The sequence below is a fragment of the Panonychus citri genome, unplaced genomic scaffold (genome assembly GCF_014898815.1).
Source record: "Panonychus citri isolate SS breed McGregor unplaced genomic scaffold, ASM1489881v1 Contig00028, whole genome shotgun sequence".
Lineage (NCBI taxonomy): Eukaryota > Metazoa > Arthropoda > Arachnida > Trombidiformes > Tetranychidae > Panonychus > Panonychus citri.
Window position 1 is genome coordinate 1373590 of NW_026515433.1, and position 15049 is coordinate 1388638.

General features: G+C 32.7%; 6 protein-coding genes across 8 annotated transcripts; 2 read left to right on the forward strand and 4 right to left on the reverse strand.

Annotated features, from left to right (window-relative positions):
• LOC128397279 (kininogen-1-like) lies at nucleotides 1-699 on the reverse strand. Its single transcript, XM_053357993.1, has 3 exons — nucleotides 545-699; nucleotides 323-430; nucleotides 1-248 (listed from the first exon to the last, which is right to left on the reverse strand). Exons 1-3 carry the CDS (start codon nucleotides 557-559, stop codon nucleotides 93-95), a joined length of 279 nt encoding a protein of 92 aa, XP_053213968.1. The 5' UTR covers nucleotides 560-699; the 3' UTR covers nucleotides 1-92.
• Nucleotides 700-3095: 2396 nt separating this feature from the next.
• Nucleotides 3096-7696, reverse strand: LOC128397273 (kininogen-1-like). Of its 3 annotated transcripts, XM_053357984.1 has the most exons (5): nucleotides 6614-7696; nucleotides 5123-5144; nucleotides 3652-3705; nucleotides 3449-3556; nucleotides 3096-3374 (listed from the first exon to the last, which is right to left on the reverse strand). In XM_053357984.1, the coding sequence occupies exons 1-5, from the start codon at nucleotides 6664-6666 to the stop codon at nucleotides 3219-3221; spliced, it is 393 nt and encodes a 130-aa protein (XP_053213959.1). In that variant the 5' UTR covers nucleotides 6667-7696; the 3' UTR covers nucleotides 3096-3218. The 3 variants fall into 3 exon arrangements, with proteins under 3 accessions (XP_053213959.1, XP_053213961.1, XP_053213960.1); XM_053357986.1 differs by lacking the exons at nucleotides 5123-5144; nucleotides 6614-7696 and having other exon boundaries at nucleotides 3652-3941; XM_053357985.1 differs by lacking the exons at nucleotides 3096-3374; nucleotides 3449-3556; nucleotides 3652-3705; nucleotides 5123-5144 and adding exons at nucleotides 5912-6249; nucleotides 6319-6426 and having other exon boundaries at nucleotides 6553-7691.
• A 25-nt stretch (nucleotides 7697-7721) lies between these two features.
• Nucleotides 7722-8729, forward strand: LOC128397283 (cyclin-dependent kinase 20-like; the record flags this gene model as incomplete). The annotated part of the gene is made up of 1 exon (XM_053357996.1): nucleotides 7722-8729. A coding segment is annotated over one exon (849 nt), but the record flags the coding sequence as incomplete, so codon positions are not given.
• A 186-nt stretch (nucleotides 8730-8915) lies between these two features.
• Nucleotides 8916-9978, reverse strand: LOC128397278 (kininogen-1-like). Its single transcript, XM_053357992.1, has 3 exons — nucleotides 9513-9978; nucleotides 9287-9400; nucleotides 8916-9222 (listed from the first exon to the last, which is right to left on the reverse strand). Exons 1-3 carry the CDS (start codon nucleotides 9525-9527, stop codon nucleotides 9067-9069), a joined length of 285 nt encoding a protein of 94 aa, XP_053213967.1. The 5' UTR covers nucleotides 9528-9978; the 3' UTR covers nucleotides 8916-9066.
• Nucleotides 9979-11083: 1105 nt separating this feature from the next.
• Nucleotides 11084-11970, reverse strand: LOC128397282 (kininogen-1-like). The gene is made up of 3 exons (XM_053357995.1): nucleotides 11663-11970; nucleotides 11421-11534; nucleotides 11084-11351 (listed from the first exon to the last, which is right to left on the reverse strand). Exons 1-3 carry the CDS (start codon nucleotides 11675-11677, stop codon nucleotides 11208-11210), a joined length of 273 nt encoding a protein of 90 aa, XP_053213970.1. The 5' UTR covers nucleotides 11678-11970; the 3' UTR covers nucleotides 11084-11207.
• A 136-nt stretch (nucleotides 11971-12106) lies between these two features.
• Nucleotides 12107-14975, forward strand: LOC128397242 (uncharacterized). Its single transcript, XM_053357950.1, is given in 10 exon segments — nucleotides 12107-12265; nucleotides 12390-12460; nucleotides 12539-12739; nucleotides 12825-12939; nucleotides 13027-13126; nucleotides 13190-13290; nucleotides 13368-13474; nucleotides 13554-13618; nucleotides 13682-13836; nucleotides 13839-14975. Coding segments are annotated over 10 exon segments (1689 nt in total). The 5' UTR covers nucleotides 12107-12225; the 3' UTR covers nucleotides 14573-14975.
• Nucleotides 14976-15049: the final 74 nt, after the last annotated feature.

Sequence of the window (15049 nt, forward strand, 5' to 3'; positions counted from 1 at the left end):
TAACTGATGGTTTTAATTACAAGTTTACTTTATGATGGAGTATAAATTAAGTAAATCTACATAATAAGTTAATCCGATTGAGCTGAAAGTTCTTAGTTTTTCCATCCGTTATTGTGACCATGACCATGACCATAACCATGACCGTAACCGTTATCATGACCATGTGATTTCCATCCAGTGCTTTTGTCTCGGGAATCGTAAAGTTCAGTCCATCCTTTGTCGTGTTTTCCCCAACCACCATGGTGGACCTAAGATGTTTAATATTTCATACAAATAATTAGAATTGAACCATTGACATGATCAACTAATCACAAGAACTTACATCAACTTTGTATCCAACTTTTCCGTGTTGGTGATGACCACCCCAGTGATTGTCCTTCTCGTAAGCCATGGCGGCAGAAACTGCGAGGATAACGAAAAGAGCGACAATCTAACAGAATCACGAAGAAAGAAAGAGAGAAAAATTGACATTAGATCATTTAAATAATAACAATATCCAAAAGTGTTTGTTATCCAAATCGATTGATTGATTAAATGAACTCACAGCGAAAACTTTCATTTTGATTATTAGTTGTTGATTGTTTGTTGATTCACAAATAAATAATTGATTTGATTGTTGTTTGTTGGTTGACTGTTAACTTGAACTGATACTTTCAACCATCTAAACACTTCGATTATAAACAAAAAACGACACTCGAGGCGGAGACCGAGATTTAGTGTCAATACCTCCTTTTGTTTATGTACTTATAAAAAGGCCAGAATGCCAGTGAAGTCGTTATTTAATTTCAAAAAAATTTGTTCCTCCTATCCACCTCCTATGTTGAGAAAACTCCTACAATCTTAGCTAAAGTTGGTGTCGTGGTCCACACATACGAAAAGCTGAGCTGATTAATTGTTTATGTAAATTTTGTCTCCCAAATTTTATTTATCTCATGCAAATCAGCAATACATGTAAGAATCTTTGCAAAAAAGTTCAATTGACACGCATTCCATTTTAATCTTTTAATGTTAGGTAACGTTATCTAGTTTTCGTTTCTTATGAATGTTCGAAAACTGTAGATTTAGATTGAAAGTATTATATGAGAGTTCAGAAAAAAACTAATTAACAACAGAGTTTCTGTTTTCCCTCTTTTCCATCTTTTTTACGTACAGGTCATTTCTTCGTCGTTGAATATTGAACTTTTGGAGATAAAATTAATGCAAAACATTTATTGATAATCTGCGCTACCGGATGAATTTGACAATGCAATAATCAAGTGCAAATTTCAACAGCATTTAAGCAAACATGAAACTGTTGACGCTTTAGAGGAATTTAATAATAAAAAGCTAATTCTGAGTAAAAATAACTATCAGATTGTTTTACGAACTTTGTCCAAACTTTTTCATTCATTTTATGAGATAACATTTTCCGAGCGGTCTGAATGATAAACTAGCTTTACGAAGAAACCTGATCAAAGTAAATTCACTTACACGATTAGTTTTGAAGAATTAATTAGTTTTTTGTAGTTTTATCTATAAGATAATCAATTTATTAGAAGGAATCGAGAGTCCAGACTCGATATTTCTTTGTATTACAGAACGATTTTCATTATTATATGCATAAATTTATTATGAATTTATAAATTAGAATGAACAAAATAAGTTAATCCGGTTGAGTTGAAGCTCTTAGTTTTTCCATCCGTTATTGTGACCATGACCATGACCATAACCATGACCGTAGCCGTTATCGTGACCATGTGAATTCCATCCAGTGCTTTTGTCTCGAGAATCGTAAAGTTCAGTCCATCCCTTGTCGTGTTTTCCCCACCATGGTGAACCTAAGATGTTTAATATTTTATACAAGTAATTAGAATTGAACCATTGACATGATCAACTAATCACAGAACTTACATCAACTTTGTATCCTTTTTCCGTGTTGGTGATGACCACCCCAGTGATTGTCCTTCTCGTAATGGCGGCAGAAACTGCGAGGATAACGAAAAGAGCGACAATCTAACAGAATCACGAAGAAGAAGAGAAAATTGACATTAGATCATTTAAATAATAACAATATCCAAAAGTGTTTGTTATCCAAATCGATTGATTGATTAAATGAACTCAGCGAAAACTTTCATTTTGATTATTAGTTGTTGATTGTTTGTTGATTCACAAATAAATAATTGATTTGATTGTTGTTTGTTGGTTGACTGTTAACTTGAACTGATACTTTCAACCATCTAAACACTTCGATTATAAACAAAAAACGACACTCGAGGCGGAGACCGAGATTTAGTGTCAATACCTCCTTTTGTTTATGTACTTATAAAAAGGCCAGAATGCCAGTGAAGTCGTTATTTAATTTCAAAAAAATTTGTTCCTCCTATCCACCTCCTATGTTGAGAAAACTCCTACAATCTTAGCTAAAGTTGGTGTCGTGGTCCACACATACGAAAAGCTGAGCTGATTAATTGTTTATGTAAATTTTGTCTCCCAAATTTTATTTATCTCATGCAAATCAGCAATACATGTAAGAATCTTTGCAAAAAAGTTCAATTGACACGCATTCCATTTTAATCTTTTAATGTTAGGTAACGTTATCTAGTTTTCGTTTCTTATGAATGTTCGAAAACTGTAGATTTAGATTGAAAGTATTATATGAGAGTTCAGAAAAAAACTAATTAACAACAGTTTCTGTTTTCCTCTTTCCATCTTTTTACGTACAGGTCATTTCTTCGTCGTTGAATATTGAACTTTTGGAGATAAAATTAATGCAAAACATTTATTGATAATCTGCGCTACCGGATGAATTTGACAATGCAATAATCAAGTGCAAATTTCAACAGCATTTAAGCAAACATGAAACTGTTGACGCTTTAGAGGAATTTAATAATAAAAAGCTAATTCTGAGTAAAAATAACTATCAGATTGTTTTACGAACTTTGTCCAAACTTTTTCATTCATTTTATGAGATAACATTTTCCGAGCGGTCTGAATGATAAACTAGCTTTACGAAGAAACCTGATCAAAGTAAATTCACTTACACGATTAGTTTTGAAGAATTAATTAGTTTTTTGTAGTTTTATCTATAAGATAATCAATTTATTAGAAGGAATCGAGAGTCCAGACTCGATATTTCTTTGTATTACAGAACGATTTTCATTATTATATGCATAAATTTATTATGAATTTATAAATTAGGAGAATGAACAAAATAAGTTAATCCGGTTGAGTTGAAGCTCTTAGTTTTTCCATCCGTTATTGTGACCATGACCATGACCATAACCATGACCGTAGCCGTTATCGTGACCATGTGAATTCCATCCAGTGCTTTTGTCTCGAGAATCGTAAAGTTCAGTCCATCCCTTGTCGTGTTTTCCCCAACCACCATGGTGAACCTAAGATGTTTAATATTTTATACAAGTAATTAGAATTGAACCATTGACATGATCAACTAATCACAAGAACTTACATCAACTTTGTATCCAACTTTTCCGTGTTGGTGATGACCACCCCAGTGATTGTCCTTCTCGTAAGCCATGGCGGCAGAAACTGCGAGGATAACGAAAAGAGCGACAATCTAACAGAATCACAGAGAGAAAGAGAGAAAAAGTGACATTAGATCATTTAAATAATAACAATATCCAAATCGATCGATTGATTTAATGAACTCACGGCGAAAACTTTCATTTTGATTATTAGTTTTTGATTGTTTGTTGATTCACAAATAAAGAATTGATTTGTTTGTTGTTTGTTGGTTGACTGTTAACTCGAACTGATACTTTCAAACATCTAAACACTTCGGTTATAAACAAAAAACAACATTCGAGGCGGAGACAAAAATTCATTATTCATATCGTCCTTACGTCTATTCAAAAGATACTCAATTGATAACTTTTTTCTATTTTTTTAACTATTAACTAATAAATATTTATTGCTCGACGAGATAGTGAAAAAGTATTATGAATATCTAAGCAATCGTTTCCGATTGTCTTTATATTATGGACTTTTTGGAAAAATAATTTCTCGGCCTTATACTTCGAAGAATAGTGGTATTCAGTCATTCTGGCTTTTGTGATTAACCAAAGTGATTATACCGACAAATACCTGAATTTTATGATAACTGACGTGCAGAGTCTCTGAGTACCAGGCCAAATCCCGTCTTTGTCTATTTCTATGTTAAATTCAATCCGTTATTTTACCGTTATCCGTAACATTCTAAGCTGGTCAATTACAGTTAGAAAGTTAAATTAAGTTGGGGACAGAAAAAGAAAAGTATAAAGGATTAAATAATTTAATTTTATAAAAGAAGAGTAAATTATCATTAGTTGTTTGTTAATTTTACCTTGTGCAATGCCATTCAAAGTTGGTAAATCAATTTTTAATACCAGACAACGTTATTTAAAGTCGTAATCGCTAACCTAACCTAACCTAACCTATCTAGTTTTTAATAATTATGTGAATAATTAACTGAATGTAAATGGCTATTCAGATCTATTTTACGCAGATTGCTATAAGTCAAGAACCAGTGAGTTTAAAATTATCTCGAAAATGTCTCGTACAGATATATACATGTATCAGATCTGAAGAAATTCTCATAAAAAGTTTCAAGGTCATTCCACGATAAACCCAATTAGAGGTCATTTAAAGGTTTTTCTGAAAAGAAGAACATAAAAATGATCGCAATGACCTTGAAACTTATAAATGTTTGGAAAACGTACACCAGAGGCACTCATTTTCAGAGACAATATCCTTAATTTTGATAAAGCAATAAATGGCTTTTTTGTTTTATTTTTATTATTAGTCGAAGTGTTTAGAAAGGGGAAAGTGTCACGGCCGCAACAAACACAGCTATACCAACAAAATCGTATGCTATCTACCTTCTCATTTTGCTATCAAATGTGACGCTTGTGATGATGCAACTGTACACGATACTTATATAAATTATCAACCTAACGAAACTTTTTAACCAGGATTACGAAGATTTTGTATCCAAAGTTTGATGATAATTTTTCTTTCATTTAATTTAATGTTCTTTGGAGTCTGAAGTCATCGAATACTCGAATTGGCTAACGATTATCATATCATGATCATGCTTTCATGATCTAACGAATGGCTTTCAAATTTGTAGTTTGTATTTGAGTTGAAAGAATTGATTTGATTGTTGTTTGTTGGTTGACTGTTAACTCGAACTTATACTTTCAACCATCTAAACACTTCGATTATAAGCGAAAAACAACACTCGAGGCGGAGATCGGGATTTAGTTTCAATACCTCCTTTTCGTTTATCTAATTGTAAAAAGGCCAGAATTCCAGCGAAGTCGTTATTCAATTTCTAAAAAATTTGTACCACCTCCTATGTTGAGAAAACTCCTCCAATCTTAGCTAAAGTCGGTGCCGTGGTCCACACATACGAAGAGTTAAGACGATTACTTATTTATGCAAATTTTGTCTCACAAGTTTTTCCTATCGCAAGCAAATCAGCAATACTGTAAGAATCTTTGCAAAAAAGTTCAATTGACTGGCATTCGATTTTAAACTTTTCATGTTAGGTAATACTATCAAGTTTTCGAGCTTTTTTTCTTATGACTGCTCAAAAATTGCAGGTTTATATTAATAGTATTATATGAGAGTTTAGAGAATCAACTAATTAACAACAAAATTTAATCAAACCTGAAACTGGTAGTAAGCATTATGCAAGTTGGCGCTTTACAGGAATTTAATGATAAAAAGCTAGTTCTGAGCGAAAATAATCAGATTGTTTCACGGACTTTGTCCAAACTTTTTCATTCATATGATGAGATAACATCTCCCGAGCGGTCTAAATGATAAACTAGATTTACGAAGAAACTTGACCAAAGTAGATTGATTTACCCGATAAGTTCAGAGTGATGCTTGAATATAAGCTGAACTGTTTGAATCGCAAGGAAAATAGATTAATCAGATTTTACTGTTGTAGTTTGTTAAGTTTTGAAGAATTACTTAGTTTTTTGTAATTCTATTTATAAGATGAACAGTTTATTAGAAGGAATCAAGAGTCCAGACTCAATATGTCTTTGCATTATAGATTGACTTTCATTATTTTATCCATAAATTTATCATGAATTTAAAAATAAGGAGAATGAATAAAATTAGTTAATCCGATTGAGATGAAAGTTCTTAGTTTTTCCATCCGTTATCGTGGACATGTGACTTCCATCCAGTGCTTTTGTCTCGGGAATCGCAAAGTTCAGTCCATCCTTTGTCGTGTTTTCCCCAACCACCATGGTGGACCTAAGATGTTTAATATTTCATACAAATAATTAGAACAATTGGCAAGATCAACTAATCACGAGAACTTACATCAACTTTGTATCCAACTTTTCCGTGTTGGTGATGACCACCCCAGTGATTGTCCTTCTCGTAAGCCATGACGGTGGAAACAGCGAGGATAACGAAAAGAGCGACAATCTAACAGAATCACGAAGAAAAAGAGAGAGAGAGAAAGAGAGAAAAAGTGACATTAGATCATTTAAATAACAACAATATCCAAAAGTGTTTGTTATCCAAATCGATTGATTGATTAAATGAACTCACAGCGAAAACTTTCATTTTGATTATTAGTTGTTGATTCACAAAAGAAGAATTGATTTGATTGTTGTTTATTGGTTGACTGATAACTCGAACTGATACTTTCAACCATCTAAACATTTCGATTATGGAGAAAAAGGAAAAAGAATTGTCACTTGAGAGGAGTAAACAAGAAAACAAGTACAGTAGAGAAAAAAGAAAAAGAAGAAGGAACAAAGAGCAAAAACATAAAGAGAAAATTTTAAGTCACATAAGGTAAATTAGGTGAGTTTTCAGCGCGGTGAGTTTTGGTTAATATTTTAAATATTATATTTAACCGCGTTGACTTTTCTTTATGCAAGAAGTGATGTCATCTGTTTTCGAATATTGTTATATCTCTTGTTGTCAGCGTTACACCAAATGTATTCATTTGGGATTCTCGCAAACATAATTTTCTCGTAACCCCATGTTTTTATTAACTGTTTCAGTTCTTCTCTGTTTTCTCCGAGTGAGATCCATTTTTTCATAAGCTCAATATCAGGTAGATCATACGCAGGGTAAAGCTCCGCTTCGAAGCACATCATGTTGCCATAGTTGGTGAACAGCCTGTTTCTTTCTGCTTTAGTGATCACAATAAAAATTTTGGTTTCATAGATTGAGGTTATTTTGATTACTCTGTCAATATTTCCTTCATCAATACCATTCATTGCGGCGAGTTTTCCTTTAATCATTTCATCAGACATGTTGTTTTCATTCGGATGTGTAAACCATATAATAACCTTTTCTTTATCCTTACCATCCAGTATCGGCAGACCTTTAAGATGAATGAGTGACATTTTGTTTTTTTTTCGTGATTGTCAATTGTCGATTATACACTAATTGAATAAAGGATTAAACTAATTTGGAGATAATTGTAAGTAAGAGATTTTATAAAATGAACCGCTTATGATAAAATAAGACTGAAAATTTGCTTTATCTTTCTCATTTTCTGTGTCACCTGGAGGTGAGATCTGGAGAGTTTAGTAAGCGCCAAAATCAAACTGAGAAACTCGATATTTGTTTAAATTACAAGTTAACTTTATGAGGGAGTATAAATTAAGTAAATCTACATAATAAGTTAATCCGATTGAGTTAAGAGTTGTTAGTTTTTCCATCCGTGATTATGACCGTAACCGTTATCGTGAATATAATCGATTAATATGGTTTTCCCTTTGTATCCAGTTAATTTAACTACACTGATTTACGAATACAATTTAACTAATATTCAACGATCAATTTACACTTACATGATACTTGATGGTTTATCTTATTGTCATTCACAATCAATTATTCACCGAGACCTGAAACCAAGTAATTTACTGATTGATTGGTCAGGGATACTTAAATTGGCCGATTTTGGTCAAGCTCGACTTTTACCACAATCAGCTAATTGTGATCAACAGTTGACTCCAGCTAAAGGTTTTAATCTTAATCATGGTGATCAGTTAACTTACTTATCATCATCATCAACTTCATCCAATCAACAATCAACCAATTGTTTATTATCTCATCAAGTTTGTACTCGTTGGTATCGTCCACCTGAACTATTGTATGGGTCAAATGATTACGATTGGTCAATTGACCTGTGGTCAGTTGGCTGTATTGTCAGTGAAATGAACTCTAAATGGCCTCTATTCAAAGGTGAATCTGATATTGAGCAATTATGTTTGGTTGTTAAATCGTTGGGTCAACCACCAATTGATTGGGCAAGTAAAATGCCTGATTACAATAAAGTGATTATCGTTTTTGATCAAAATTCAAACCAATTAACTTGGTATGAAAAGTTTTATTCATCTTGTCAGGATCCATTAGCTGTTGATTTTATTAGACAATTAATTAAATATCAACATCGACCGACAGCTAATCAAATGATGGATCACTCGTATGTATCATCGGCAGTTTGTATGATCAATGAGAAAGGCTCGTTTGATGAACGATTTTTAACTAGCCCCCAATCGATACGACAATTAGTTGGCCCTCCAAATCAAAAAGAATCCAACAATTAGCAAGATTTCTCTGACCAAGAGCGTTTGTCCAATTTTCGTCCGAGCAAATATAACGTGGGGCAAGAATTTGGTGTTGAAAATTACAATTCGCTTTGTGAAGAAACTCTGATAGTCCCTCGTCATTTTGATTAATTGAAAATCTAATTCTCATTCTAAGATGAAGAAGATGATAAAAAAGAGATCAAATTGCTTATTATAATTAATTTGTCTCATTTTGATTGAAAATCGAAGTTAGAATCTTGAGCAGGCAGAAATCAATCGAGCATTTAAACAAAAATAATCTTAATATTTAGAAATGATAAATGTTGAAATTGATTTTAACTGCAAAAAATTCATCAATATTTTGTTTCGGAAAATTTTAGAAAGTTAATTCATTGAAAAGCAATTTATTCGTAAAAATCAAGTTGATATTTCTTCAATTTACAGTTTTAATTTATCATAGAATATAAATAAAGTGAATGAACAGAATAAGTTAATCCGATTGAGTTAAAACTTCTTAGTTTTTCCACCCGTTATTGTGACCATGACCATGACCATGGCCAGAACCGTAACCGTTATCATGACCATGTGATTTCCATCCAGTGGTTTTGTCTCGTGAATCGTAAAGTTCAGTCCATCCCTTGTCGTGTTTTCCCCAGCCACCGTGCTTGACCTAAGATGTTTAACATATAAAAAATTAGAACCATTGGCGAGATCAAAAAATAACTAGAACTTACATCAACTTTGTATCCAACTTTGCCGTGTTGATGATGACCACCCCAGTGATTGTCCTTCTTCCATGGGTCAGCCATAGCGGCAGAAACAGCGAGGATAACGAAAAGAGCGACAATCTAACAGAATCACAGAGAGAAAGAGAGAAAAAGTGACATTAGATCATTTAAATAATAACAATATCCAAAAGTGTTTGTTATCCAAATCGATTGATTGTTTAAGTGAACTCACAGCGAAAACTTTCATTTTGATTATTAGTTGTTGATTGTTTGTTGATACACAAATAAAGAATTGATTTAATTGTTGTTTTTTGGTTGACTGTTAACTCGAACTGATACTTTCAACCATCTAAACATTTCGATTATAAACAAAAAATAAAACTCAAGGCGGAGACAAAAATTCATACCGTCCTTACGTCTATTGAAAAGATACTCAATTAGTAACTTTTTTCTACTTTTTTTTAACTAATATTAATTAATATTCATTGCTCGACGAGATAGAGAAAAAGAATTATCAATATTTAAACAATCGTCGTCGATTGTCTTTATACAACAACCGAACGAGCGTAACAACCAAATATCCGGACTTTTGACGCTTTACCATTTCTAGGCTATTTATCAGGTCAGGCTTATTTTCTTCGCGATTCAACAGAGAAAATGTGTAAGTTTTGGTTTGTTCTGATTCGGAACTTTTCCATATAGCCGTTACCAAGAGTGGCCTCTCCACGTCGGAAAAGTGATACATTTAAATGCAAAATTTTTTTCGATACATTTTTTCCGACCATTAAAGCTCTAAAATTATCAAAAAATCCGTGCAAATCATCTTTTTGATCTAACTTTTAATTCAACACTAAGCGGCATTCAAAGGTGCATACTTATCCCGTTAACTTTCACATGAAATTTTTGGCCTTTGCAGATTGTCTTGAAATTAAGTCCTAGTAAATTCACGATATTTAGGCCAATTTAATCTTTATCGTTAGTTCTTCAACATGTCTATCATAAGATCAATTAATCTACTGAATGAAACAAATCGGATCAGATAGTACATTGAGATGAATTTTTTGTCTTAATAGCCATTCTAATTTCTTAGGATTAACCAAAGTATTATAATTACTCGAGTTTTATAACTGACGTGTAGAGTCACAGGCAAAATCCCGTCTTTTTCAGATATTTCCATGTTAAATTCATGGAAATTCGTTATTTCACCGTTATCCGTAACATTTTAAGCTGGTTAATTACAGTCTGTAGAATGTCACCAAAGTTGTCAAGAAATCAATAAATATCCGAATAATTAAATGAATAGACAGTATAATAAACAGGGCTGTTTTCGCTGATGATTTTGCGATATTCTCAGCATTTAAGAGTCGTCGTCGAGATTATTTCGGCTCAAATCTATTTTAAATTTTGTCCATATTCTCTGTTAAATTTTGCTTAAACTTTTTTGCTCTTTAGAGAAACAATAGTTTCGAAATTGGAAACACGAAAACGACGTTTATCGCACATTATTTGGACCTTGAAGAAGAAAATTTTAATCACAAGACAGGAGATTAACAAAGGTTTGATTTCGAGAGATAGACGAATATTCGAATGACAAAAGTGTAAGTTCCAAATTAATTGATAGTTATTATCTTAATCAAATAGAAATAAATCAGGTAATTGAATAAAAAAAGTGCCGTTGTCTAATATTTGGTGTGTAAACTCAGTTAATAATTGTAAAGAGAATACTGAAAGAAAAATCAAAAATTTTTTTGAAAGAATCGTTATTCACATTTTTTGAGAGATTTAATTCAGTGAATGAATAAATTAAAAACAAAAATCAAGTTGCTGACTTAACTTGAGGTTTATTTCAAATTACATGTTTAGTTTGTGATGGAGAATAAATTAGGTAGATGAACATTATAAGTTAAACCAATTGAGATAAAAGTTCTTAGTTTTTCCATCCGTGATTATGACCATGACCGTGACCATGACCGTTATCGTGTCCATGTGATTTCCATCCAGTGCTTTTGTCTCGTGAATCGTAAAGTTCAGTCCATCCCTTGTCGTGTTTTCCCCAGCCACCGTGCTTGACCTAAGATGTTTAATATTTCATATAAAAAATTAGAACCATTGGCAAGATTAACTAATCACAGGAACTTACATCAACTTTGTATCCGATTTTACCATGTTGATGATGACCACCCCAGTGATTGTCCTTCTTCCATGGGTCAGCCATGGTGGCAGAAACAGCGAGGATAACGAAAAGAGCGACAATCTAACAGAATCACAGAGAGAAAGAGAAAAAGAGAGAAAGAGAGAAAAAGTGACATTAGATCATTTAAATAATAACAATATCCAAAAGTGTTTGTTATCCAAATCGATTGATTGTTTAAGTGAACTCACAGCGAAAACTTTCATTTTGATTATTAGTTGTTGATTGTTTGTTGATTCACAAATAAAGAATTGATTTAATTGTTGTTTGTTGGTTGACTGTTAACTCGAACTGATACTTTCAACCATCTAAACACGTCGATTTTAAGCAAAAAACAACACTCGAGGCGGAGGCCAAATCACAACGAATTCGCAACTTCATCTGTACAACGATTGTCCCTCCTTCGAGTCGAAAATAACTCCACGATTACAATAAAGTTAACAGTTCAAACAAACACCGATAGCATCTCGTAATCACACCACATTTAACCAACAAAAATCAAAGCAAATTCAACCGTGACAATCGCAATTACAACAATTATGTTAAAGTTAATTATCAATTTACTTTTCAATCAAATCTCCATGGAAACGAATGTCTGAGTTTCCAATTTCTAGCGCCATCTGATGGGAACTTTTGTTCTTCCATTTGATTGGATAAGCGGTAAAATTGATGACATTTCATTTTGTTTACTTTTTGTTGATCTGATTCTTCAAACTAAATTCAGTTTATTATCGAGATTAATTGTGTCGATATCATGTCATTTTCCTGTAAAATTAGTAATCTGGGAATCAAATGTAAGTAGTTAAAAGACTTTTGACCTTTTATTCGGAAAATATGTTCTATTTACGTGAAATTTTGCCTCCATTTGTGTTGAACCTGTTGTAATATTTTTCTCTTCTCTATTTAATTTAATTTTAGCTTTTGCTCAAGCAATTAATTCTTGTTGTAAATTGGGTGAAGACATTTATTTAGATGCTACTCCTGCCAAGGTGAGATTGGAATTAACTGTCTTTGTTTAATTTGTTCTAATTGTAATTTTTCTAATCTCTTTCTTTGTTTCGTATCAGTTGACCATCAAAGTCCTAAATGAACCTTATAAATCAGCCTTCATGTTGGTCTCTTTTGATAGCGATTTTTTTGAAAACTATGAAGTGGAAGGACGATTAGCCGTTAACAATGACAATTCCATGATTGAGGATTCCCAAAATAATGGAAATCGCTCAGTTAACAATAGAGATGCCAAAGTAACTTGTAAACTAAAGACTCGGGTAAAATTTCATCATCTTCATTTTCAACCTCCTTCTTGTTGATTTCATTAACTAATTTGTGTTTTCTTTTTGTTTCCATCGACAGTCATGTTTATTAGCTTTCAAAAAGGAGAAAACTTTGTCCAAAAATCTAGACTATTGTGAGATTAAGATCAAATCTTCCCGTGATACAGCTCAGTTCAAATTCACATACAACTCAAGTAAACTCATCTTTTTGGCCTTTTCTATTTCCGCTGATTTATTGACCTTTGTAAATGTTTTCATTTTCTTTCAATTTTTTCATCTAGAATGTGTCAAAACTATGGATTTACCTTTGGGTGGTGATGGATTAGATGTCAATGATGATATTTTCCAGAAAGGAAAACATAAAGTGACCTGTAAATCGAGGTAGTTATTCCTGTTTGATTGTTTCAACTGATTGTAACGTTAATTTTTGATTTCAATTCTCAGGATTTTAGCTGATATTTTGACTTATTTTGCCAAAGAAGATGAATATGTCACTATGAAGGCGATGCCGCAATCAATTGATTTTGAGACCCATTTTGTAGACAGTTGAGTTAATTGTTACTTATTTGTTTAATCACAGTTTGCTAATCCTTAATTGTTTTCTTTTCATCCATTTATTCAGGAGATAAAAGTGGAAAATTAACCAAAACTAATATTGACATCGATGAATTTGATGCTTACAATGTTTCAGATGAAATTTTTCTCACATTTTCTCTCCGACTAATCAGAGTAAATAGATTTTTTTTCTCTCTAAATTGTTGGATTAGTTGATTAGTTTTTAAAATCTATCATGTTCTCTTCTTTTCAGCCTTTTCTTTCCTTCTGTTCAATTCGAATTCCAGAGATTGACATTTATATGGATGGTTCTAATCAGTAAGCAATTCGTTACCAAATTAACTGTATTTTCTGATTATTTTTCCTTCTTATTTTCCATAGGCCAATCTGCTTTAATGCCGAATCTCCTCCCCACACTAAGATATCGCTCGCGCTGGCAACTTTAGATGTTAATCATCCAAATGCAACTAGAAATTCATCTAGAAGCTCAGTAATGTATCAAACAACCCGTTCATCACAACAAGGGAAGGTAACACAGGAAATTCAACTCGACGAAATCGATTCTCATCTCAACATAGTCAACCATCAATATCTAACACACAAAATTCAAGGCATTCACATTCAAGTTGGAATCAGGATGATCAAGATCTTGTTGATGAACGTGTAATAAGTAACGAGGAGCATCACAATTCAGTTGGTTCAGATCGAAATAGAGAGGAAAATTCAAGAATCAATGAAAATACCAATCAAAATACAAGTGAAAATATCAACCAGAATATTAATACAACACCAACACCAACACTAGCACCAGAACCAGAACCAGAGCCAGAGCCAGCACCAGCATCAGCACCAGCACCAGAACCAACACCAACACCAACAGACCCCGAAGATTACGATATGATGGACGATGATGATGACTTTTTATTTGACAATTTTGATGATCAATTTCCAAATGAATCAATCAACGGAAACAATTCACAAACTAATTCAGCTCAAACTGACCGACAGGCTGAAGATGTACCAGTTTCCCTCGAAAGCAATATCCCATCAAGTGTCGCTTCATCACAACAACTTAGCCTTAATCTAATCAACGGACGCCAACCGACATCAACTCCTCTCCCATCAACACCATCAAACTTTGGCCCTCGAGCTCCTGATGACTATTGGATGTCACTACCAATAAATGACCAAGAAGCCAGTGACGATGACCTCTTAGTACCACCAACCGATGATGAGCAAGATACAAGTACGGGAGAATCCGATTCATTTTAATCAAACAATCTATTCTCTTAACAATCAGCGAAACACAACGAAACACAATCAAAACCAAACGAAAGTTCAACAATTTACAATCAACTCACTAAGTGATCTAATTTTCTATCGCCTCGTTTAAAAAAAAATTAATAGTCTTTATGTAATCTTATTACCCTATCAATGTAAATCTATTCAATCTATTATCTTCATCAATCAAATTAATTCAAATCAACTAAATTGATTGGATTTAAAATCAACTAACAATCAACCAAGAAAAAGCCGAAAACAACAAAAGCTTTTAAAGCTTCATGAGTTTTTTTCTTCATCAAAACCATGTAAAGAAAACAACAAATTCTTATCATCTATTGTTAACCCATCCCTTTGTTTAGTTGATTAATTAAATTTACACAATTTAAATTCATCACAATCGAAAACAATTAACTAGAATAATAAAAAAAAACGATTCGATCGCCACCTAAGTGTCAATGGAACTAA